Source organism: Protopterus annectens, chromosome 10.part0 (genome assembly GCF_019279795.1).
Source record: "Protopterus annectens isolate FY-2018-M chromosome 10.part0, PAN1.0, whole genome shotgun sequence".
NCBI lineage: Eukaryota > Metazoa > Chordata > Ceratodontiformes > Protopteridae > Protopterus > Protopterus annectens.
In genome coordinates this window covers 414,779,411-414,804,246 of record NC_056744.1, presented here as the reverse complement: position 1 = coordinate 414,804,246, position 24,836 = coordinate 414,779,411, and the positions used below count along the sequence as shown (strand labels likewise).

Here is a 24,836-nt window from a genome sequence, read left to right as displayed (position 1 = left end):
CAGTCTGAAAAGGAGCCTGAGTCAATTTTCCCAAACAAAAGTAAAGTCTTAAGTTGGAGGAATAGGTTTCCTTGAAGGCATAAGATGCAGGACACCTTTAAGAAATTTTTTGATCTCAAAATGAGAAGTCAAGGGAGGCTTCAAGGCCAGTCCTGCAGAAAGTGCTGACAAATGGGTCTTCACAGAAGAATAAGCCAAGCCAGACTGGAGCCACTCTTACAAACAGGAAAGGAGAAAAGAGACTTCCACTAAAAAAGGTCCTGGTTACAAGCATGGCACCAGGCAGAAAATCTTTTCCATTTGGACATGTAAGATTTTCTGGTTGTGGGCTTCCTTGCCTCCTGCAAAACCCTGAGTACATCCTCAGAAAAGAGGTGCTAAAAGGTATCAAAACCCTTATCACCTACAGCATCAATTGAAGACAAGTGAGGAAGGATGAGAGACCCCTTGACCTGTGTGAAGAGGTCCATCTGGTGAGGTAAATTGTGGTGATTGTCCTTGATCAGACGCATTAAGAGGGGAAACCACTGTTGTCTTGGCCAAAAGGGAGTCACTAACAAGATTTTTGGGAAGTCCAGCTGAATCTTCTGTAGGACTCTTGGAAGCAGAGAAAGAGGAGGGAAAGCATAAAGAACCATCCCCTTCCAAGGAAAAGAAAAAGAAAGGCCATCCGTCTTCCATGCCAGATGGCATGACACTCTGGAACAGAAGTGCCTGTTCAGAGGGAAGGCAAAAACATCTACTTGAGGAAAACCCCACCAATGTCCAGAAACATGTCTCTGTGAAGTATCCATTCATGAGCCTGTGTTTTGAAATTGCTCAGAGTGTGTCTACCACTAGATTATGCTCTGAAGGAATGAAACTGCCTGAAGAGTTAAATGATAACTGAGATCCACTTACTATGCCCGAAGAGATATCCTGCAGAGCAGGTAAGATTTGGTGCCTCCCTGCTTGTTAACACAATCACTGCAGTGTTGTCTGTATGTACCTTTAATGGCCTTGGACAGAACAATGGGTGAAAAGCCCAAAGAGCCAGAATCAGAGCTGTTGTCTCTGATGTTTTTATGATCTGATTTCTGTTGGGGGGGGGCTAGAGACCCTGAACTTTCAGGTGACCACTTGAAGGTCCCCACCCCACCCCTGAGGCATCGATAAACAGTTCTTGAGAAGGGACTGCAGACCGAAAGGGCAGGCCTGGGTTGACAGCAAATTGTTGAAAGCACCACTCCAATTCATTTTTTAGATGAGAAAGGAGAGGTACATTGAAAACCAGAGGATGGCAATGCTGTAACTAAACGAATTGAGGTACCACTGAATCTTCTGCTTATGCAGTCTGACAAGATGGGCCATTGGTATAGAAGGGGCCATGAATCCCAGAGCCCAAAGAAACTCTCTGACTGGAATGGCAGTCAAAAAAAAGAAGAGAATGAAAGATTTTTGTCAATGACGAAACTTTTGGAGGTAGAAGAGAGGCCAACATTGGCAATATCTGAGGGTCTATATTATAAACCCGAAAGCCGAATTACTCGAATACGTTTACATTGACAAATAAAGGTTGATGTACGAAATGAGCGAACAACGTAAATGCCTAAAGGGCGAATGTCTAACATATTTCCTCGGCCAGCAGGGTGATCATGGGGATGAGGAAATAAATCCTTTTCACCACTGTAGTATGGTCTTAGAGTTGGTATATTTAAGTAGGGGGGTGTGGGGGTGAAGGGGGGCTTGCCCCCCTGCAAAAACATTTAGAAAAGTGTTTTAGTTTAGGTGTTCTGAGTTGGGTTTACCTTACCTGTATGGCGCTCTGTTGCTTCTAGTATCACGTTCAGCATTCTCCCTTTTGGCATTTACGTTGTTCGCTCAATTCACACATCGACCTTTATGTGAAGATGAATTCGTATTCGCTTAATTCGGCTTTATAATATAGACCCGGTTTTGACAGGGAGTCAGGACAGGCTTTTGGAAATGGATAGCGAACCGCAGACTGTGAAGAGAGATTGTGAACTCCTCCAGATCCTGTACCAGGCAACTGGGAGAAGGCACCTTAGGCAACAGGACATCTAGATAAGGAAAATCCTGAAAGCCTTGGAGCCTGCAGAAAGCAATAACAGGAGCTAGGCATTTTGTGAAGAACCTTGGGGCCGTAGATAGGCCAAAGGTAAAGCAGAGAACTGAAAATGACAGGAAGAAATAGAGAAATGTAAAAACTTCTTGAAAAGAGGGTGAATAGGGATTTGAAAGTGAGCATCCTTCAGATCCAAAGGCACTAGAAAAAATATGGAATAGAAAAAGAGGAAACAGGATTGAAGAGTAAGCATCCGAAAAGAGGGCATCTTGAGAAAGATGTTGAGCAGGGAGATATCCAGAAAAGATCGCCAAGTCCTCTCCTTTTGAGGAACCAGGAACATCCTGGAATAAAAACCTTTTCCCACTTGGAAAGGGGGAACAGGCTGAATGGTTCCTTGGTTCACCAGGTACCCTAGAACCTCTAGGAAATGAGGAATTTGCTCTAGAGGAGGCTGAGGAATCCCTAAAAAAGGAGGGAGAGACATTTACACCATGAAGTAACCTTAATGGAAGAATTTTTTTAAGCGGGAGCAGATCATTAAAAATACGTAGAAAGGCAGATGTGATAAAAGCAACACACAGTATCAGAACAGACCAGGATCTGTCATGTACTGTCGCAAATAAACTAAAAATCTCGGCACAGGTGGAAAAACTTAGAAGATACACAGATAAATATAAAGGAAAAGTACAAAATAAGCAATTCATTGATGACCCAAAAAAGTTTTATAGAGAATTGGGAAACAAGGTTAAAGGAATTGAAAGACTGCCAAAAAAAAAGAAATAGATACATTTTGAATAATTATTTTTGAAGATCTTGTGGAACATAAAGATGATAAATGGATAGAAGTAAAAGAAAGAATAAGAGGTTTAAAGGTACAGGATATGAAATGGGATGAAGTAACATCCAGAGAGACTGAAACAAAGTTAAGAAAGGCCTCTAATTGGAAAAATGCAGGCCCAGATGCAATATCTAACTTCTGGTTAAAGTATTAACTTCTTTGCAATAAGATTTAGCCATAAGTAAGAACTAGTTATATGCACGCACAGAACAGACACCAACCTGGCTAACAGGAAAAACAATGCTCCTACTTAAGAGTGACCAGCAATCTACCTTAAAAATTATACACCAATAACTTGCATTCCGATAACCTATAAACTTATACACTGGAAATTATGCTGACAGAGTTTGTAGTCATTTAGAAGAAGACTCAATTATGGCAATAGAACAAAAGGGGCAATAAAAGAAAGTCAAATGGAACAAAGGAGCATTTGTTATTAAATAAAATCATAGTGGAGAAATGTAAAAAGGGGAAGAATCTAAGAATGGCATGACTCCCCAGCCCAGATCTGCAGCATCTGTATGCATGATCTGTGTGTGGGTGGGGTGTTTGGAGAGGGTCGTTGGCCACTTGTATCAGCCACCACTGAATTTCTTGTTTCAAGCAAGGTAGAAGGGGGAACCTAAATTCCAGGGGATGGGAATGTTGGGTCTAGAATGACCAAAGATACCATTGTAGCTTTCTCATGTGCAGTCTTGCTAAGGGAGCATGGGTATAGTGGCTGCCATGTAACCCAGAAGTCTCAGGTACTGCCTTGCTGTCAGTTTTGATACTTGGAGGATGCAGAGCAGGTTGTCTGGCAGCAGGAAGGCCTTCATGAGGTCTGTGTGAATCTTGCACTCCAGGAAGACAATGTCCTATGTGGGCTCCAGGTGAGATTTTGTGAAATTTATCTGAAATCCTAGAGATTGCAATAGGGACAGAAGAAGCTGAGTGTGAAGGAGGAGGGTCTTCTGATTGCCTGAATCAGCAAGTCATCTAGGTAGGGGAATATTTGGATACCCTTTGTCCTGCAATAAGTGATGACTGGAGCCAGACATTTTGTAAATACCCTGAGTGCAGTGGAAAGCCTAAAGAGTAAGGCAGAGAACTGAAAATGGGATGAGCCTGCCAAAACCTCAGGTAGTTCCTAAATGTGGGCTTTATTGGGATGTGCAGATAAGCATCCTTTATATTTAGGGTTGCCATGAACTGTTGGGGCAGGAGCAGGGGGAAGAGGTTGGGGAGAGTGGGCATCCTGAAGGTAGGGACCTTTAGGAAAAGCTTGAGAAGTGAGAAATGTGGTATAGGTTTCCATGGTCCATCCATTCTGGGTATCAGAAAAATTCTGGAATAGAATCCTCTTCCTTTTGCTTCTAGAGGCACTGGTTCTATGGTGTCCTGAGTCAGTAGGGCTTTCAGTACAGATTGCAGGAGGTGGGGCTGAGGAGTGCCTTTTTGTACTGGGGGGTGATTCAGGTCATAAAGTAACCATTCTGGATGATGGAAAGAACCCATTTGTCTGAGGTAATGTAGGAGACCATACAGGAAAACAATGAGAGAGATGGTCAGACAGGTGTAGTGGGGTAGGAGCGGCTGGCAGGTAGTCAGATTCTACCTGCCCCATCTTGAAAGGGAGGCCTCTGGCTGGGGGCTGAAGAAGCTCTAGCCAGGGGGGACTGTTTCCTAGGAGGTCTCCTGGGCCTGGAGGGAACCATTGGGGGTGAGATTGTTTCCTTATGAATTGAGTTTTGGCAGTGTAGCTCCTATGGAACTTAGGAATGGGCGAAACTAGCAGGTGTTTAAGATCCTGCATTTCTTTGCCCTTTTGCTGTAGAGACTTGAAGATGTCAACTACTTTACTGCCAAACAAGGCAAAATGATCTAAAGGGGCATCAATAAGCTTTGCCCTAAAGTTGTCAGGCAGGGGCTGTAGACATTGCCAACAATATCTCCTTAAAGCAGAAGCTGATGCAGCTGACCTAGTTGAGGCTTCAGCTGCATCATAACTGCACCTCGGGGAGTGTCTGTTCACCTGAGAGGTGAGAGCTAAGAGGGAGGGCAGTGAGGCTTTGGCTGCGTAGTCTGGGATATCGGCCAGTTCCTTGGTGGCTTTGTCCAGCAGGGCTAAGGAGGACTTAGCCATATGAGTCTGGTAATTTGTGGCCCTGAAAGACAGAGTGGAAGAAGTGTAGATCTTCTTACCCAGATGTTCCATTGTCTTGCTGTCCTTGGAAGCTGGAAGTATGGTTGTAGTAGGTAGAAGTTTGAAAGCCCTATCAGTGGAAATGGAATTAGTGGCTGGGTCAGCTGGAGGGCACTTGAGGAGAAATTTCTCTGATTCTGGAACTTTGCACAATCTGTCAGTTCTGCATGGGGCAGGTGGTTGTGAGTCAGGGTTATGGGATGCTGAAGGAAAGGCATCCAGAAATGCCAGCAGAATAGGAGGGACAGCAGGAGGACTGGGGCAGTCCATCTGTATGACGTCTTAGAACCTGTTCTGCACCTCAGTCATGTCAGTGGATTCCAACTTAAAGTGGTCTTTCATTTTGCAGATTGTTTCCCTGAAGGTTAAAACCTCATCTGGGGAGTCAGGGTCAATGGACTATTTTTTGGGGAGCCATATGCCAGGGGAGAGGTGATCTGTGAAGTGCAGGAAAGGGAGTCCTGTCCTCTGAGGAGGAGTCAGAAAGTTCTTCTTCCTCTCCCCTTACAGTATCTGAGGTTTGAGGCCTAGGATTAAGAGTGGAGGGTCTATGCTAGGGCTTCCTAATGAGGTAGGGTGTAGGGCCATGAATGCATTAAATAGGCTTTGACTTAAAGCTTGCCAATTGGACTGTGGAGAGAGATGGTCTGGGTAGGAGAAGGCCTCGAGTCAGAAGCATGGATAGATCAGTAGAATCCAAAGGGCCCACAGAGAATGCTGGTTCCCTCGGGCGTCTAAGGCAGATGTCAGTAATGCCTCTATGGATGTGCCGTCCACTCAGGATTGTGCGGCTTCCTCGTAGGTACCTGCTATATCCTGTCTGGCAGAAGCTGATTCCTCTGCCAGGCTGATGTCGGCCACAGGCTGAGGTATGAGTGGTAGAGGCACAGCAGAAGAGTTAGACTGCATATATTTGGCCCTCTTTTTAGGCAGTTCTGTCAGGGCATCAGAAGCACCTTCCATCCCTAATGCAAGTTGCTTTAATCGCTGGTTTTCTAGGTAAAGGTCCAGAGCATGCAAATGGAGACATAAGGTCTTAGGAACAAACGCCTGACAAATAGGGCAGTTCTCGTGGTCATGTTCTTTACCCAAACAAAAAAGGCACTGATCGTGGGTGTCTTTGTGGGGAATCTGCCGGCCACACTTACAGTTGCTCCTTCCAGATGACATAAACAAACTATATGCAAAAAAATGAAGGACTGAAAGGTTCCCCAATGGGGAACTTATCTGATTATTTCTAATCCGACGTCAGCGAGTAGCAGGAACACCTGGCTTACGACTGGTGGCTGAACAGTTCTGAGGTCTGGTGTATGCAGACATCACTTTAATGGCCCACGTACCTACAGCCACATCAGATGCCCAATGTAACCTAAGGGACTGAAAAACTTTGCAATACTGGCCAGACATATGCGAAAGGAAGAAGGGTAAACCCACATGTAGAATACTGCAACAATGGAATAGAAGGACATCAACAATTCCTGAGTTCAACATGAGATCAGACCCCTTTGTGAGATCTATAAGTGCAGTGAACACAGATTTCTTTCCTCATTCATTGTTTCATTAACCTTTTTGAAGAAGTTAACCAGGTTAATCAGACAGGATCTGTTCTTCACACAACTAAAATGGTTTGGCTAAAGAATCTGTAGGTCACTTATGCCCTTGCTTATTATTTCCATAATGCTCCTCTCCATAGCTTTACAGATGAGCCTTGTTGGATTTGTGAGTCCATAATCACATGGTTCCATTGAAGCTCCACCTTTGTGCAGTAGGACAACCGCTACTTTCCTCCATTTATCTGGTGCAGTAGGGCGACTGCTGCAATCCTCCATTCATCTGGTGCAGTAGGGTGACTGCTGCAATCCTCCATTCATCTGGTGCAGCAGGATGACTGCTGCTGTCCTCATTCATTCTGGTGCAGCAGGACAACTGCTCCTGTCCTCTATTCATCTGGTGCAGTAGGACAACTGCTGCTGTCCTCCATTCATCTGGTGCAGTAGGACAACTGTTGCAATCCTCCATTCATCTGGTACAGCAGGATGACTGCTGCTGTCCTCATTCATTCTGGTGCAGCAGGACGACTGCTCCTGTCCTCCATTCATCTGGTGCAGTAGGACAATTGCTGCTGTCCCCCATTTGTCTGATGCAAAGCTTGTTTGGAGGCTGAAAGTGAACAGTCTCTGTAGGGGGTTAGACTGGTTCTGTTTAAGATCAGATAGTAGGCACCCCAGTATGTTATCTGACATCATACCTCTCAACCTCTTAGTGCAAAAAATCTGGACAAAGCCTGACAAAATGGGGGGACAAAGGCACAAAAGTAGGGGCATACTTTAAATATTGCTCTTCTTCTTCTTCTTTCAGCTTTTCCCGGTTAGGGGTCACCACAGTGGATCACCTGTCCGCTCATGATTGGCAGTGGAGTTTTACAGTGTTGAGTTGCCAGCCCGGTGTCCAACCTTCCACAGTAGGCACACACTCACACCTAGGGCCAATATAGAGTGTCCAATCCACCTACAGCATGTCTTTGGGACGTGGGAGGAAACTGGAGCACCTGGAGGAAACCCACGTGACCACAGGGAGGACATGCAGACTCCGCACAGAAGGCACCCCAGCCAAGGATCAAACCAGAGAACCTCTTGCTGTGAGGCTGCAATGCTAACCACTGCACCACCGTGGCCGCCCACTTTAAATATTGCTCTTATAAACTTAAAAAGTTGCTATATTAACAGAGTTTATTTTAACATACATTTTCTGAAGGATATGAAGTCTGGAACTCAAATGTATGCCACTATTTAGTGACTTCAGTCCTCAGCTCATCCCAGTGATTTACCAGAAAAATGCAAATTTTGTAGGGTACAGACCAAAAATATGAGCCAAAAATTTGGACATCCTGCCAAAATCTGGACAGTTGAGAGGTATGTCTGACACTATAGATGAGTGTGTTTTTGGCCTTGGAAAGTAATTTGAGGACTTGCTTTTGGGAGATGTGTGTGTGCTGGGAGAGTTGTAGATGCAAACACGTGATCTGAGAATGTAGGAGAGTATAGAGGGGTTGAAGTTTGAGCTAAATTTATTCAGTATAGTAGACTTGCTATAGCCTCAGGGTCTGAGTATTTGATATCCCTTACTTATTATTTCCATAATGATCCTCTCCATATCAGTGCAGATGAGGCTTGTTGGACTTATGAGTCTATAGCCGTATGGGTCCATTGAAGCTCAACCTTTGGAATGGCTATATCCTCAGGGTCTGAGGATGTGATATCCCTTACTTTCAGCTCAGTGCAGTGCTGGTCATTCCTTCTGAGGTTTCTCCCATAGTTAAAGAAGGCTTTATGGGTGCCTTTGTCTAGGAGTCTATTGTACCTCATATCTGGCTTTGGTTGATGTGATCATGGTCCAAGATTCCTTTTTGGTCTAGCACGAGTGTTTCTGACATCTTGACAGTCAGATTTATTATTCTATGCAGTGAACTTTTTATTTTATTAAAGAGCATGTTGATGTTAGAGATATTTTTAAAATAATGTACTCCAATTACTTCACAGGTGGACAGCTGCATCTATGTAGCTATTTACATATGCATAAAATATTGGCAATAAAGTATTCTGCATATACAGAGAGGTCATCAAGACAGAGAGGGCTTTTAAATTTAGACATGCCATTACTCAGTTTAAGTTTTCACATAGTCTCATAATACAAAGTTTATGGAAATGCTTCAGGTTTCAGTCTTACAGTGAATGTGACCCTCTCATTAGGAGAAAACCTTGCAATTGCCTAGTTACACAATTAGGCAATGCATGTATCCCCTTCCTTTATGGACTACCTTCCTTTATGGACTACTGCATAAGGCCTTATAAATCTTTTACAACTTCAGCAATCTGAGTATTATAATGCAGATAGTTAAACTTGCCAGCTTGAATATGTAGCTACAGAGACATCTACCATGCACTCACATCAATTTGTTCCCAGTTTCAAAAACTAATATACTTATAGCTAGTGATGAAGATTCCCCTTCACTATTTAACCTCTATTGTCAAACTATCTGGTAACTCACCATCCATATCATTATCAAAGACAATTCATATGCACTGCTACCACCTTGGCTCCCTACAACTCCGAGACCATGGAAACAAGTGAAACCTTTCATACAGCTACTACTTGAAAGATGCTATTAAACACTTTTGACAGGCTAAAGCTTAAATCTGAGCGGATACAGGCATATCTGGTAATAATCCACCTGTCCATTACAAATGCCCCCCCCCATCGTGCATGAATTCCTGGTGATATTATCCTCTTCCTCAGTCCATCTTATTTAAAATTATAAGCCATTTAAATTAATTCCTGAAATTGCTACTTAAGTAGGCGTCAATTTTTTTTCAAATTACAAATCTTAAATTAAGCATAAAATAGCCCATTAAAACCTTGTAACCAGAAGATGAGTACAGATTCTCCTGCCCAGTACAAATATAACAGGGTACCACTGTAGGGTGAGTCTCTCCCATACATAATAATCCACTTTAATTTAATTGCTTAGGTCATAGTCATTCCCATCACAATGTCCTGCTAGATCCTATTTTGTAACTACTAATCTCAAGTAAGTCAAGCCAAATTGCCCAGCACCATACTTAAAGACAAATCATTTTACTACACACACTACCTCTAAGAGAAATACACTTGACTACAAAAGAAAGTCAATATAAACTTCATTTTTAGATGGCCTTATGCTACATAATCACCGAGACCACTTCCTGGCAATCCAATAAATTGTTACTGTCCTCATCCAAACAAGTCAGACCTAATCATTTCCCATCTGAGCATGGATAACATTATTCCCTTGAGGGTAGGACCCCTCTGGCCCCACTATTCAAAGAGAGGGTGTTCCCCTGTGAGACAGAGTCCAACAGTTTAATGGCATCGCAAAATGTTCACTTTGTTAACAATCCAAAGGTCCCTAGCATGTTGACACTACAAAGGCATAGCATGGCCTGAGTGAGAGGCACGGTGTTGTAGAGCAGCATTTCATCCTCCATGTGAAAGCAATCACAACCTAAAATGGGGGTTAGGAAAGTCACGATGATTGGCACACTGACCTATTCTTTATTGTCCGACTCTCACATCTCAGGAGGGAGAATGATCTGATTAAAGCTTTCTAGACATGGAGCAAATAGGCTCTTGGGTTCTTGCCCTATGTGGGGAAGCCTAGCTGTTACCAAATGGGGAAAAAATGAATATGGCAATGAGGTTCAGGCAGTGGTGCCACTGTGAAAATTGTGCCGACTGAAAAAAAAAAAGAACTTTAATCAAATACTATGTAAACCATGCACTGCCTTTAAGCTTTTAAAATGATGAGTACAACATATAAAATATAATGATCTTCAAATACTGTCCCTCATCCTGAAATAAACTTCTAGTAACTGTAAAACTGACTATATTTTTATAGCAGACATAGTTAATACACTGCTGTTTCACATTTGCTCAGTAAGGTTGAACACAACTAAATTGAAATATGTCACATACTTAGCTACTTTTAACAGGCAAAACATCTGAAAACTGCTGATGCTCAACGAAAATCAGCAGCCATGAATTATTCAAACAACAGTGACAATATTGCAGCCATTCATCCACTTGTGGAATGCCTTACACTCCTAGCATGTTGTTTTTGTTTCTTCCTTGTCCTAGAGTGTTGTAAAAGAGAACTGTGTTGTTTAGATCTACATACCGAGATATCCTGTTCCCTGCCAGTCTTGCATCCACAAATAATTCACTCCAATTAGGAAGAAAACTTTATACAATACTGCATACAATAACTTTTATCTTTTTTAGTCTAAATCACATAGGTTCATAGGTATGTACTAGGCTATTGGCCCTGGAGCCTTTACAAGCCAAGCCCATATGATTACCCTGGCATCATGCCACCTGACCTTAGGTTCCCTGTGTCTCTGTTGAGTAGAGCCACTGGAGTGATCCACGGGATGAATTTTCTGTTTCCCATCCATTCATCAAGATTTCTCTTGAAGAGGGCCAGTAAGGTGCTGTGTTTGACATGTATGGGAAGTCTATTTCCATAGCATGGGCAGTCTCTGGGTTATGAACCTGTCCCTCCAGCTTGATCTGTTGATTGTGGTAATGAGGTTGAGGTGTCTGGAGTATGTGGTGTGGAGGGATTGGGATTTCTTCAGATGTAGAATTTCTAACAGAGCTGGGTCAGACATAGCTTTGTAAGTCAAGCTAAGATTGCCTTTGAGTCTGTCCATATAGGACAAGTGTTTAAGGCCTAAGATTCTCTTTGTGAGGTACTTTTAGCCCATAGGATTACCATGGCATCATGCCACCTGACCTTAGTTCTCTGTGCCTCTGTCGAATAGAGCCTATTGCAGGTGTCTAGTGAGGTACATACAAAATGTGGCATTGTACTCAATGATTGGCCTAAAGAGGAAAGAATAGAGGGAGACAATGACCTCTTTCTTCCTGGATGCAAAACCCTTAGTAATGAGATGTGCCACATAGAAGGACTTTCTGACCACAGTGCCAATGTGGAGGTCAAAAGAGAGGTTGCTGTCAACCTGTGTTCCCAGATTTCTTATAACGCCTTCTGTGTTCAGTGGACTACCATCGATGTGGTAATTCATGGGAAATGGGTTTTTCCCAAAGGGGATGACAACACATTTTTTTGCACTGAGCTTAAGGCCATGGTTCTGACACCAGTCGGTGGTCTCAGTGAGGCCTTTCTGTAGGATGTCAGCATCACTTGGGGAGTTAATAATAGCTCTCAACTTGCAATCGTCTGTGAACTTGGTCAGCCAGAGTCCCATTGTGTTGGCCTGGACTTCAGAGAAGTAGATACCAAACAGGAGAGGACCCAGGACCGAACCCTGTGAGACTCCACTCGTGACTGGTTAGCAGTCTGACTTAGAGTCAGCTACTTTCACACTGTGGTTTCTATTTGTGAGTCAGTTTGCAACCCACCTTGTGATAAAGGGGTTGATGCCTAGCCTAGTGAATTTTTCTAGGATTCCTGAGTGGGGAATGGTATTAAGGGCTTTGGCCAAATCAAGGTAGGCTGTATGAACCACCTTGCCTTCATCCACAGCTCTGGTGACTTACTCAAAGAAGTCAACCAGGTTGAGCAGGCATGATCTACCCCTCAGAAAACCAAACTGTGTGGGATCCAGAGTTTGGAGATTCCCTATATCCTTGTTTATTAGGTCCATGATGATGCTTACCATAGCTTTGCATATCAGACTCGTCAGGCTAATGGGGTGATAGTTCCCAGGGTCTGTAGTCACTACACCTTTGTGGAGAGGGATGACTGTAGCAGTATGCCATTTGATAGGGACAAAGCCTGAGGTGAGGCTGTGATTGAACAGGGCATACAGGTGAGGTGCCAGTTTACTCTGGAGTTCATGTAGAACACAGCCAGGGATATTGTCAGGTCCCATAGAAGCTGTATTCTTGGCCTTGGACAGTGCTGTTTAAACCTGTACAGCAGTAATACTGGGCGCCTGACAATCTACTGGTATTGTGATTGGTCCTCTGGTGGGGTGAGAGGGGTAAATTTGGCACTGAATCTGTCAGCCAGTATATTGGCAATATCTCTTGGCTTGGTATAGGAGGTACCATTGTGCAGCAGCTCAGAGCAAATCTAGGTATTGGCGTGGAGATTCTTTACATAACTATAGAAGGCCTTGTGGTTGTCTTTACTATCTGCTGTAATTCTGTTTTCATAGCTAGCTGTGGAGGATTTGATGAGGGATCTCAACATTTTGTTGAGGCTGATAAGAGATTTTTTTCCAGTCATGGGACTTCACCTTATTCCGCATCACTTTCATCCTTCTGTTGTAGAGTTTGTTTATGACAGGGGACCACTAGATTGGCTTTCTTTTTTTGGAAGAGAGAGTCTTGGTTCTACTGGGTATGGTGAGATCCATGCATTTGTGTACGTGTTCGTACAATGCGTTAGTGTATGATTTGGCAGTCATGCAACTATACTCCATTTGTACAGGTGCCATGAAGTTAGCCACCTCTGTTATTAGGAGCCCAAAGTTAGCTTTGGAGAAGTTTTTCATGGTAGTTACTTTTGCAAGGTGGGTGGGAGAGATGTGGATTTCCAAGGTGATTAGTTTGTGATTGGATCTAACCAGGGAGGACGGTATACAGCAATGGTCGCCCATGTTAGTAATGATCAGGTCAAGGATGTTGCTACCTCTAGTGGGGGTAAAAATGAGCTGGTCCAGGGCATTGGAATTAATGAATTCCAGGAAACGTTGGGCACATGTATTGGTACATGAGTAGTTTTCCCAGATAATGGGGGGGTAGTTGAAGTCGCCCAGTATGAGAGTGTTAAGTTGGACTCTAATATTCTCCAGGGTGCTTAGGAATGTGGAGTGTGATTCTTGGGACATGGTTGGGGACCTATAGCAGGCTACAACCTGACTCACTGTCTTACCCAGTGTTAGCAGCACCTGAAGTATCTCTGATGCGTTATGTTGGGCTACCAGTCTGGAGGTGTGCGCATCCTTTATGAATATGGAAACAAAACCACCTTTGGGGCTTCGGTCCAAGTTATGCATCCAAAAGGTGTGGAATGAGTTATAGCCTGGTAGTGCAGGGGTGCTTTCTGCTGCTTTGAACCAGGTCTTGTTACAGCACAAATGTCGATGTTCTCCATTTTAAGGAGTGCTTCAAGCAAGTGCATGTTGAGATTTAGACTTCTAGCATTGAGCAGCATGACCCTCAGACTGCATTTGTTTGCAGCTGTTACGGGGGTAATTTGGTCTTTGGAACACCACCCAAAAAAGGCACTATAGCAGTGGCAAGAGCCTTGGCCAGTATCCAGAAGCCCAGGGATTACAGATGCAGGATATCTCTGGCAAAGCATCAAGGTCTGTCAGTCATGTCATCCCAGGCAGACAGATACGGGACCCCTTTGGAATGACACCAGAAACTTTGCCAATTGTTGAAATCAATCATTTCCTGATTTTACTGTGGTATCATTCTGGGTGATGGTAGGCGGCTGCTCAGGGCTAGGGTCTTACCCGCCTGGGCTACATGATATCAATAAACAGCAAATGTTGTTTTGCTGTTTGAACAAAGCAGTCATTACCCCAAAATATTCTCCTGTTTTCTGTAAAGTAGGCTATAACAGGCTTCCATAGTTAACTGCTAAAGGCAGTCTGTCTCTATGATAACTCCACCAAGCAACCTAACCATTCAGCCAACCTCTCATTCACACAGGCTAAAATTCAAAACATTCTTTCCTCTCTGGAATTCCTTTAACATGCAGACTTTTTACTTCTTGCCTTGTCATCAAATTGGGCCAAACATTTTAGATTACTAAAGGCACTAAACAAGGTTGCCCCACGTCACCTATTTTATTTGCATTAGCCATAGAGATACTAGCTATTTTAATATGCAACAACCCAAACATCAACAGTATAGATATATATGACTAATATAGCTGTAAAATAATGTTGTTTGCTGATGATGTGCTTCTTACCTAATTCAAAAGAAGTATTAGATGACAGATTTATTAATAGGAAACTTCCAAAGGATCTCAGGTCTTCACTTTAATAAATAAAAATCAAAATTCTTGTTATTGAACAAAAAAAGGAAGTACAAGTGGTTGAGAATCACATTATTGGCACTCAAGCCTCTGCTTTAAATTATCTGGGGATTGTCTTGTGCAAAAATATGAAAGATATACTAAAAGTTCATAGGTTCATAGGTTCATACTAGGCTATCTGCCCAAGGGCATTTATAAGCCTAGCCCATAGTTATTTGGCTTTCTCCACCCCTTTAGTTTGAATAAAACTACGCCTATTATTTTGCTGTGCCTCTGTCAAGCAGTGACACTGAAGTAATCCCTGGGGTATATCTGAGATCCCCCATCCATTGGTCAAGATTCCTCTTGAACAAGGCCAGCGAGGTGCTCTGCCTCACATGTACCGGGATTTTGTTCCACAGCATAGGGAGTCTCTGGATGATGAATCTGTCCTTCCAGCACGTTCTATTAATAACCGTGTCAAGGTTTAAGTATCCCGCCCTTGTGGTTCTGAGGGATCTAGATTTTTTGAGGTGAAGCATATTCATCAAATCAGGGTTTGACATGGCCTTATATGTCAGGCACAGGTCACCTCTGAGCAAGCGGTATGAGACTGAATAGAGCTGGAGTTCTTTCAGTCGGGCAGCATAAGACATATTTTTGAGACCCTTTATCCTTTTGGTGAGGAACTTTTGGGGCCTTTCCAGCTGCTGCAGGTGTCGGGTCAGATACATTCCAAAAGGGGCATTGTACTCAATCATAGGTCTAATGAGTGATGAGTACAGGGGACGATGACCTACCTTGATCTAGATGTGAATCCCTACATGATCAGGTGGGCAATGTAGAAGGTTTTCCTAACTACTTTAGCAACATGAGTGTCAAACGAAAGGCTACTGTCAACCTGGGTCCCCAGATCCCTGATGACTTCTTCTGTGCTCAGTGGATTGCCACCTATATGGTAGCTAGGGGTAACCTTGTTTTTCCCGAAGGGTATGACTATGCATTTCTTGGCATTTAACTTTAGGCCATGGCTCTGGCACCAGTTATCCGCTTCTGTGAGGCCCTTCTGAAGGATATCTGTGTCAGATGTGTTTTCGACTATGGCCCAGTTTGCAGTCATCTGCAAACTTTGTCAGCCATAACCCTCCTGTGTTTGCTTGTACTTCAGAAAATAGATGCCGAACAAGAGTGGACCCAGGACTGAGCCCTGTGGGACACCACTTGTGACAGGCTTTGAGTCTGACATGGCTCCAGCAACTCTGACCCTGTGGGTTCTGTCACTTAGCCAGTTTGCAACCCATCTTGTGATGTATGGGTTTACATTCAAGCTGATGAGTTTTTCGATGATACCTGAGTGGGGTATTGTGTCGAAGGCCTTTGCCAGGTCAAGGTAGGCTGTATGGACTGCCTTTCCCTCATCAATGGCCTTGGTGACTGTCTCGAAAAAGTCAACCAAGTTTAAAAGGCATGATCTGCCTTTGACAAAGCCAAACTGGGTTGGATCCAAAGTCTGCAAGTTCCCTAATTATAATAAAGTTATTGATGTAATCAAAGCACTGGTGAATAAGTGGAATAACATGTTTATAACATTTGAGGACAGATTACAACTGATATAAATGGTGTTACTTCCCAAAATATTGCATGTAGCCCAGGCTGTTTTGCTATTACCTGAGAAACGATTTCTAAATGAAATAACTTCAATCATATTAAGATTCCTATGGCATCCTAAAAGAAATACAGTTGCATTTTCACATCATATTAGGCAATGGGAGCAAGGGAGGCTAGATTTTCCAGATATTTAATCTTACATAAGGGCTTCCATACTTAAAACTGTGATAGACTAGATAAATCCCAGTAACTCATCTAATTGGATACTGATGCATTCAGTCATAATAATGAATGAAAATACCTTGTCAAAAAAAACCCTTAGTTACAGATAAAGATAAATTATAGTATTTGTGAGTATAAACAATATAATATAGCAAAACTTAACCATCTCTTTGATGTTTTCAGGAAGTTTATTCATATGAACATGGAATGGGCGGCTGCTGTGGTGCAGCGGTTAGTGTTGCTGCCTCACAGCAAGAGGTTCTCTGGTTCAATACTTGGCTGGGGTGCCTTCTGTACGGAGTCTGCATGTCCTCCCTGTTGGTGCGGGCTTCCTCTGGGTGCTCCGGTTTCCTCCCATATCCCAGAGACATGCTGTAGGTGGATTGGACACTCTAAATTGGCACTAGGCATGAGTGCATGCAAGTGTGTGCCTTCTGTGGAAGGTTGGCTGGCAACTCGACACCGTAAAACTCCACTGACAATCATGAGCGGACAGGTGATCTACTGTGGTGACCCCTAACTGGGGAAAGCCGGAAGAAGAAGAAGAATTAATATGAACATGGACATAAAGCTTTAGTTTATATATTTAATTCCATTCAGTATCACAAAGAGCTTCTCTGATAGGGTGCACAGAGAGATTTTTATTTCTTGGGAATATAAAAATGCAATATGTTGGCAGCATTGTATAAAACATCAACAAGTCTTGGATGCACAATATTTATCGTCAAATCATGAATTAACTTCTCATGATTGATTATTACTACAGAGTGTTTTATCATACTCTAAGGATGTATGTAGAATAACAAATAATTTGTCTTTTAAGACTATTCCAACATTTATAAATTGGCTGTTTGGAATTGCATACAATAATGCTAATATAAAGAATGAATTTTCATACTTATATTTATATACTTTAGTAATAATAGCTTATAAAACAGTTCCTAAAAGAATATTTTAGTAATATTTAACCAAAGGTCTATCATTATCTTTTTCAGCAGAAAATAGAACAGACATCTTATTCTCAGTTAAGCTAACATAGTACTCACAATACCGGAGAGTATTTAATTGGAAATATCTCCATAGATCTTTTCTAACTCTCTATAAAATTTCAAAAATCAATGCTTCTAGTAATGGGCTATGTTGGAGATGTCAAAGTTCACGTAAAGCAGATTGGTCTCATACATTTTATGACTGTATTGATATTAAAACATATTAGATCGAAATTAATAATTTCATGCAAGCAATACATACAGATTTATTTGTTCTGACTAAAGCTTTAATCTTACTGAATGTAAATGAAGGTCCTCATATGAATAAAAAAAGATCTGTATTTATTATGGACAATGCTAGCAATAGCTAGGAAATGCATAACTAAAAAATGAAATTCCAACACAGCGCCCACCATGGAGGACTTTCTATGTTTCCTGAAGACGACAGCTCTAATGGAGACTAAAATTAAAGAGCTAAGAACCTATCCTAAGCCATTAGCCAATAATCCGAGGAGGAAAGTTTCGTCTTTGATTGACACCTTGCAATTGGAATCAGTCTCTTCCTGATAATTTATGTACTTTGTACTATGACTTATTATCCATATCTTATACTTTTTGCTGTCTTAATCTACTTGTGTCAGGGTAAATGAAAATATTGTATATATTATATTTAAAATGCAAACAAGTATTCATTATGTTATATGTTTAAAATAAAAACTATCTGAGTAAAAAAATTGTGCCAGTATTGAATTAAATTTATCTGGGAATTATTAGCTTTCTCTTTCATTATCTTGTTCTTCCATTGCAAGCACAACATGATACCCATTAGATCACAAAGTAATATGTTCACATGTTTGTTGCCAATACTAGTTTTAGCTTTAACAATTTACTGTTGACTTTTCATACTTCATCTGCCATAGTCTCCACAGTCATCACCACCACCGTTACCAAAGGCAGTGGTATCCCATCCCTCTTCTACACTGATGGTCTCTATTTTGATTAGCATGTGGACTAATGAGATACAACAGTATTTCAAATACTTATTTTCCAAGCTATAGCTCATACGACAAATTACAGTATCTATATAGCTTAAACTTGCTCTTAACTATACACATTTGGAATCATTAATTTGCTAAAACTAACTACAAAGCAGATTAGGAATATGAATTGCCTCAAAAAGCACTGTGTCATCTCCTGCTGCTTTAAAGTCTTGTTATCTGCTAACAGCTTGAAAGCAGTATTGTGGTCACAGAGATATCACTTGTAGAGTCTCTTAAATCTAACCATCACTGTTCTAAGCAGGACTGCGAAGAAGAAAAAATATCCACTCAATGACACGCAAGAACTCCAGATGGTGCAGAGCTCATGGAAGAGCAAATTCTGCTAATAAGGAATAGTAACGTTTCACTGAAACCATTTTTCAATTTACCCTTTCACTCCCTCTCTGGGTTGTGTATTCTACATATGTGGAAGTCACACTGATGTTATAAAAAACATGGAGCCATTAACTACCATAACATCCACATACATTTAAGTATATAGCTCAAGAAAAATACCCATCACATGCTAACTTTCTCTTACCCTAGCTGACAATTTGTAAATTGGGTGTCCCTATTCCCAGACAAAATTTAGTATTATAAAAGATGCCACATTTCTTCATACAGTACAGCTGGTTTACTGTCCAGCTTTATCACTGGAAGGCAGATATGTACAAAGCATATAAATCGATGATTATAGAAGAAACAATGCAGAGTAAAACTTCACATTTTCATAAATAACTTTGAGAGGTACTTACCAAACTTCAAGCTGCATTTCTAACATCACCTTTGTAACCTGAAAAGTAAATGAGACAACTTAAAATACTAGGTAATCACAGGTGACACACTACAGTACTAGATCTGGTGAAGCTGTCAACTTACTTAATGTTTTATATAACCTCCACACTATATGTCATCAGTATTAAGAATGCGATGTATATAATTAATTTTAGGCTTGACATACCCCTAACAAATTACAAATGGCTCAAGCAAACTGAAGAAAAGGAAAAAAAAAAATTATTCAGATACACTACTGGCAAAAGACAGAGTATATCACAATGAGATTCTGTTGCTTTTCTTCTAGAAAAATATTACACCAAAATGCTATTAAATGAGTGTGGAAACCATATCTCTGTGTATGAATGGGGCTTATTATCTCTTCTGCTCCCTAGATGCCCCTGCCTTTCTCTACAATGTCCAGGCTCATACTTGAACACAGACATAAAAATGCACCTAAAATTCCCACTCATACCCCTAGGACTTAAATACAGCCCCATACTGGAGCTACGTCAGCCATACTGCCAATGTCAGTACAGGGAATAGTGAACAAACTGTCCTCAAGGTAACAAAAGTTATCCTGTTCTGTAGATATTTGTATGACTTACATTTCTAAAATAATGCAAACTCAATATAAATATATTCTGGATATGCAATGGATTCTACACCTTACAGTAAAAGATTATACCCATATGCAACGGACATGGAGTATAATGGAACATGTCACAGCAGACATTCTGAAATGCTTGACAGTTTAATACAGCTTTTCAAGAACTATACTTAGGACATTTAGGTCCAAAATGTACCTAAAAGAACAATTCAATCCTTATTGACTTAAATACAGCTCAGTAAAGAAGTTGTCACAGCCATACTGACATGGTCATCCAGAATGCTTTGAGATAGCATCTTTCAAGTGATGAGTTTACCTTTCTGAAGCAATATTCATGATTTTACGCTGACATAATGTCAGTTCTATAATAAAGATATATTCTTGGTGTATACTTCATTCAAAATTTTTAAGAGAAGTAATACAACCACTGCAAAAGGAAACAAGATTAATGTGCATGCCACACTATGATGCTGAAATAGCTGTGCTTATGTACACACCATGCAATACTTCATCCCCCTTAACAGTTGTTACTGTCAAAAAACTCATACATGGACACAAAATGTCCCTAATATTGTCATTTCACTCTAAAAAAAATGTTTGATAACCAGCTAGACACACTGTCACTTTTCAGGAGCAACCACAGAGGAATGTCTTATTAACAGACTTGGTCAGAGGCACGCACCAGGCAAATGAAAGTTGACAGAATCAGCTCCAGATCTACTGTGATAACTAGGTGTAGCAGCATATAGTTTTAAACCCCTGCATCAAAATACAGCTCAGAGCTGGTGGTAACCTGGCTAGTACAGGAAGTTTAGGAGATGACATTTGTTAATGATGTAAACGTTACTTACAATGCAGATGCTGACAAGCAACTGCACATGTGCAAGGAAAATCCTCACTACATCCAAAAAATATAAATAAATAAATAACATCATCTGATATAATCTATTAAAAATATTTGGAGAACAACAATGGATATTTAGTTATACAGTCTACCCAAGTGGTGTTCTTCACTGAAACAGAATAACTGTATCTTTAATTTCTGAATTCTAATTTGCAACAATTCCTGGCAATTTCTTTTGTCTGAATATTTTAAGTGCTTGAAATCAATGCACTCAGACAAATAAATTGTAGTCTTAGTTCTTATAACAGCACAATATATTTTTGAAAGTCACATTTACCTCTTTAACTTAATGACTTTTGATGTTTCCATACTAATTAGTGTTAACTTTATTTATATATGTAACACATGCTTTTTTAAATGCAAGTTGCTGCTGTTTTACTGACGTCTCCAGATCAGTCCACCTACCTACTTAAACAAACAAATACATTTTATGTATTGCGTTATAACTGACAGTTGAACATGTAAAGCTCTGTGTTTGGCACCATATGAATAAGGAATGCGTACGTGCTTGTTGTGAACTGAAGTTAATAACCTGTGCAAGAAACATGTTGTGAAATTATAACAAAGTAACAGTTCCAAAAGCCAGAGGAGTTTGTCTCATATTTGTCATCCTTTAATTAAGGAAAGAGCAAGACAGTAAAGTAAAAATACTGAGACCAAAGTGTGGGTTGTTTTGATCTTTATCTTCAATTAACTCCGGAAATAGGTCAAAACACTAATTTCAGCTCCATATACACATGCTGTTTAATATGTTCATTCTAATAGGATACATCTCCTATGACAGTGAATTCACACAAATTATTTTTACACTCTGATTGCCTACTATCTCATAAACAGTCATAATGCTCCTGCTAAACCAGTCACTGAACTATATTCAAATGACAGCAGGTACCAGACTCTCTCATAATTAAATAATCCCTCTACTCTACAAAATGACTGATTTCTGATTGAGTACACCTCTTACGCTCAACAGTGCTAAGGTGAGAAAAAAGTATGGGTAAAATCATGTACTTCAGTTTGTTTCATGCAATCTCTTATCATTCACAGATGGAGACTTGTAAGCATGCAAATAAAAACACAAATATAGCCCCTGTCAAGTCAGTCAGTTGTTTTCACTCACAGAATGCCACCCTACCTACCAAAACAACTACTTTCTGATTCTGTACACACTGAAGTTTGACTATGATCAACACAAAATGTCAGAACATAGCAATGCACTTTATCTCATTCTCTTGCACATATGCATACACACATATGCTTACACACACACACACACACATACACACACATGCGCACGCACACACATGCGCGCACACACACTCCTCCTGATAAAGCATACTGACTAATGTTTTACTGAGATTAAGCAACTGTAAAATTACTCTCTCTCACACACAATTACCTCCCCATCATCCAAAATAACCACTTTCTCATTGGGAACACCTCTGAAATTTGGCTGGGATTATCTGGTCTACTGGCAAGAACAGCATTTGCTGTTCATTACTGCTGTTAAGCCCATCCTCAACTCCTGACATAAAAATATTGGGAACATTCCTCACTGCTTTGGGTGGTGTATGTTGTTGGTATTCCTCAGTTTGTGGTATCCTGAAGATTTGAAAGTCTTGTGCTTTAGTAAGCTCTTGCCAACTGATGAAATGGGGCTATGACACGGCATTGGAAATCCTTTTCATCGAATGACCTAATAATCAAAACGTCTGTTAAAAGAACTCAGTTTTGTGGTGTGCTGCACCCTCCACACCCCTGCTAAATTTATATACCAACTCCAAGATCACACTACAATGAGGAAAGGGCAAATTTTCCGATCTTCATTGTACTGCGATGGCACAAAATTGAGTTCTATTAACGGACGTTTCGATTATTAGGTCGTTCGATGAAAAGGATTTTCGATGTCGTGTCATAGACCCGATAAAACAGCACTAGTGAGTACTAACAGTGAATGTATACAGACAGTCATTGTCACTGTTTATTGCATATGGTAACAGGCCATGCTCCATTATTATGTGAAAGGTAGGGATGTGAGATGGTCCATTAATAAGTACCATTCAGTCTCACTTCCGGGTTCATTTTATAATTTGCTTGTTTAAGGAAAACATTGCATAGTATATTAAATGTACATTTGAACTTAAACCATTATGAGGGTGGCAAAGTATCATTTTTAATTTTAAATAGTTATAATTTTAAAAACATAACCCAGCCACTGGGGATGCACAAGCTAGTGCATTTCTTTGTGCTGGTCCCAAGCCCAGATAAATGGGGAGGGTTGCATCAGGAAGGGCATCTGCCATAAAATTTTGCCAAATCATACATGTGAACAGCAGTACAGATATACATGCCAGATTGGTCGAGGCCCAGGTTAACAATGACCGCCACCAGTACTGCTGGCGGAAATTGGGCTACTGTTGGCTGAAGGAGGAGAAGAGGAGGAAGGCATGCCCTAGGGCAGGTAACGCCTATGACATGACAGTGAGTGTTGGAACTTTGAATGTTGGCAGTATGACTGGTATAGGGGGAGAGAGCTAACTGATATGATGGACAGAAGGAAGGTTGGTATATTGTGTGTGCAAGAGACCAGATGGAAGGGGAGCAAGGCTAGGTGTATCGGAAGAGAGTTCAAATTGTTTTATCATAGTGTGGATGGGAGGAGAAATGGCGTAGGGGTTATCCTGAAGGAACAGTTTGCTAAGAGTGTTTTGGAGGTGAAAAGAGTGTCGGATAGAATGATGTTTATGAAGCTGGAAATTGATGGTGTAATGATGAATGATGTTAGTGCATATGCTCCACAAGTTGGGTGTGAGATGAATGAGAAAGAAATATTTTGGAATGAGTTGGATGAAGGGGTGATGACTGTACCCAAGAGTGAGAGAGTGGTGATTGGAGCAGATTTCAATGGGCATATGTTGGTGGCGGGAACAGAGGGGATGAGGAAGTGATGGGTAGGTATGGTGTTAAGCAAAGGAATGCAGAAGGTCAGATGGTAGTGGATTTTTGAAAAGGATGGACATGGCTGTGGTGAATACATATTTTAACAAGATGGAGGAGCATAGGGTGACATACAAGAGTGGAGGAAGATGCACACAGGTGGATTATATCTTATGTAGGAGGGCCAGTCTGAAGGAGATTGGAGACTGTGAAGTGGTGGCAGGGGAAAGTGTAGTTAGGCAGCATAGGATGGTGGTTTGTAGGATGACATTGGTGATCAAGAAGAGGCGCAGGAGTGTGAGTGCAGCACCAAGGATCAAATGGTGGAAACTGAAAAATGGTAATTGTGAGGTGGAGTTCAGGGAAGAGTTAAGACAGGCACTGGGTGGTAGTGAAAAGTTACCAAATAGCTGGGTAACTACAGCAGAGCTAGTAAGGGAGACAGCTAGAAAGGTGCTTGCTGTGACATCTGGAAAGAGGAGACCTGGTGGTGGAATGAGGAAGTACAGGAGAGTATACAGAGAAAGAGGTTAGCGAAGAAGAAGTGGGATTGTCAGACAGATGAAGAAAGTAGACAGGAGTATAAGGAGATGAGGTGCACTGCAAAGAGAGGTGGTGAAGGCTAAGGATAAGGCGTATGAAGAGTTGTATGAAAGGTTGGACACTAAGGAGGGAGAAAAGGACCTATACCGATTGGCTAGACAGAGGGACCGAGCTAGTAAAATGTGCAGCAGGTTGTTGTTGCGTCTTTCGGCTTATCCCGGTTAGGGGTCACCACAGTGGAACTCCGGTCTGCTAATGTTTGGTAGTGGATTTTTACATGCCGAGTTACTAGCCCTGATGCACAACCTTCAACGAAGGCACGCACATTCATGCATGCCTCCACACAGAAGACGCTCTAGCTGAGAATCAAATGGGACAACGTCTTGCTGTGAGGTGACAGCGCTACCGCAGCACCACTACCGCGGGTCCCAAGGGTGATAAAGGATAATGAGGGAAACGTACTCACAAGCGAGGAGAGTGTGTTGAGCAGATGGAAAGACTACTTTGAGGGGCTGATGAATGAAGAGAATGAGAGGGAGAGAAGGTTGGATGATGTGTGGATAGGGAATAATGAAATGCAGTG

General features: G+C 41.5%; 1 protein-coding gene across 1 annotated transcript in view; it reads right to left on the bottom strand.

Annotated features, from left to right (window-relative positions):
• Positions 1 to 24,836, bottom strand: part of PLA2G4A (phospholipase A2 group IVA) — a 1,409,517-nt gene that overhangs the window by 574,452 nt on the left and 810,229 nt on the right. The window contains exon 6 of the mRNA XM_044085320.1: positions 19,241 to 19,278. Within this exon, the coding sequence (XP_043941255.1) occupies positions 19,241 to 19,278 (38 nt within the window). The remainder of the gene's footprint in view (positions 1 to 19,240; positions 19,279 to 24,836) is intronic.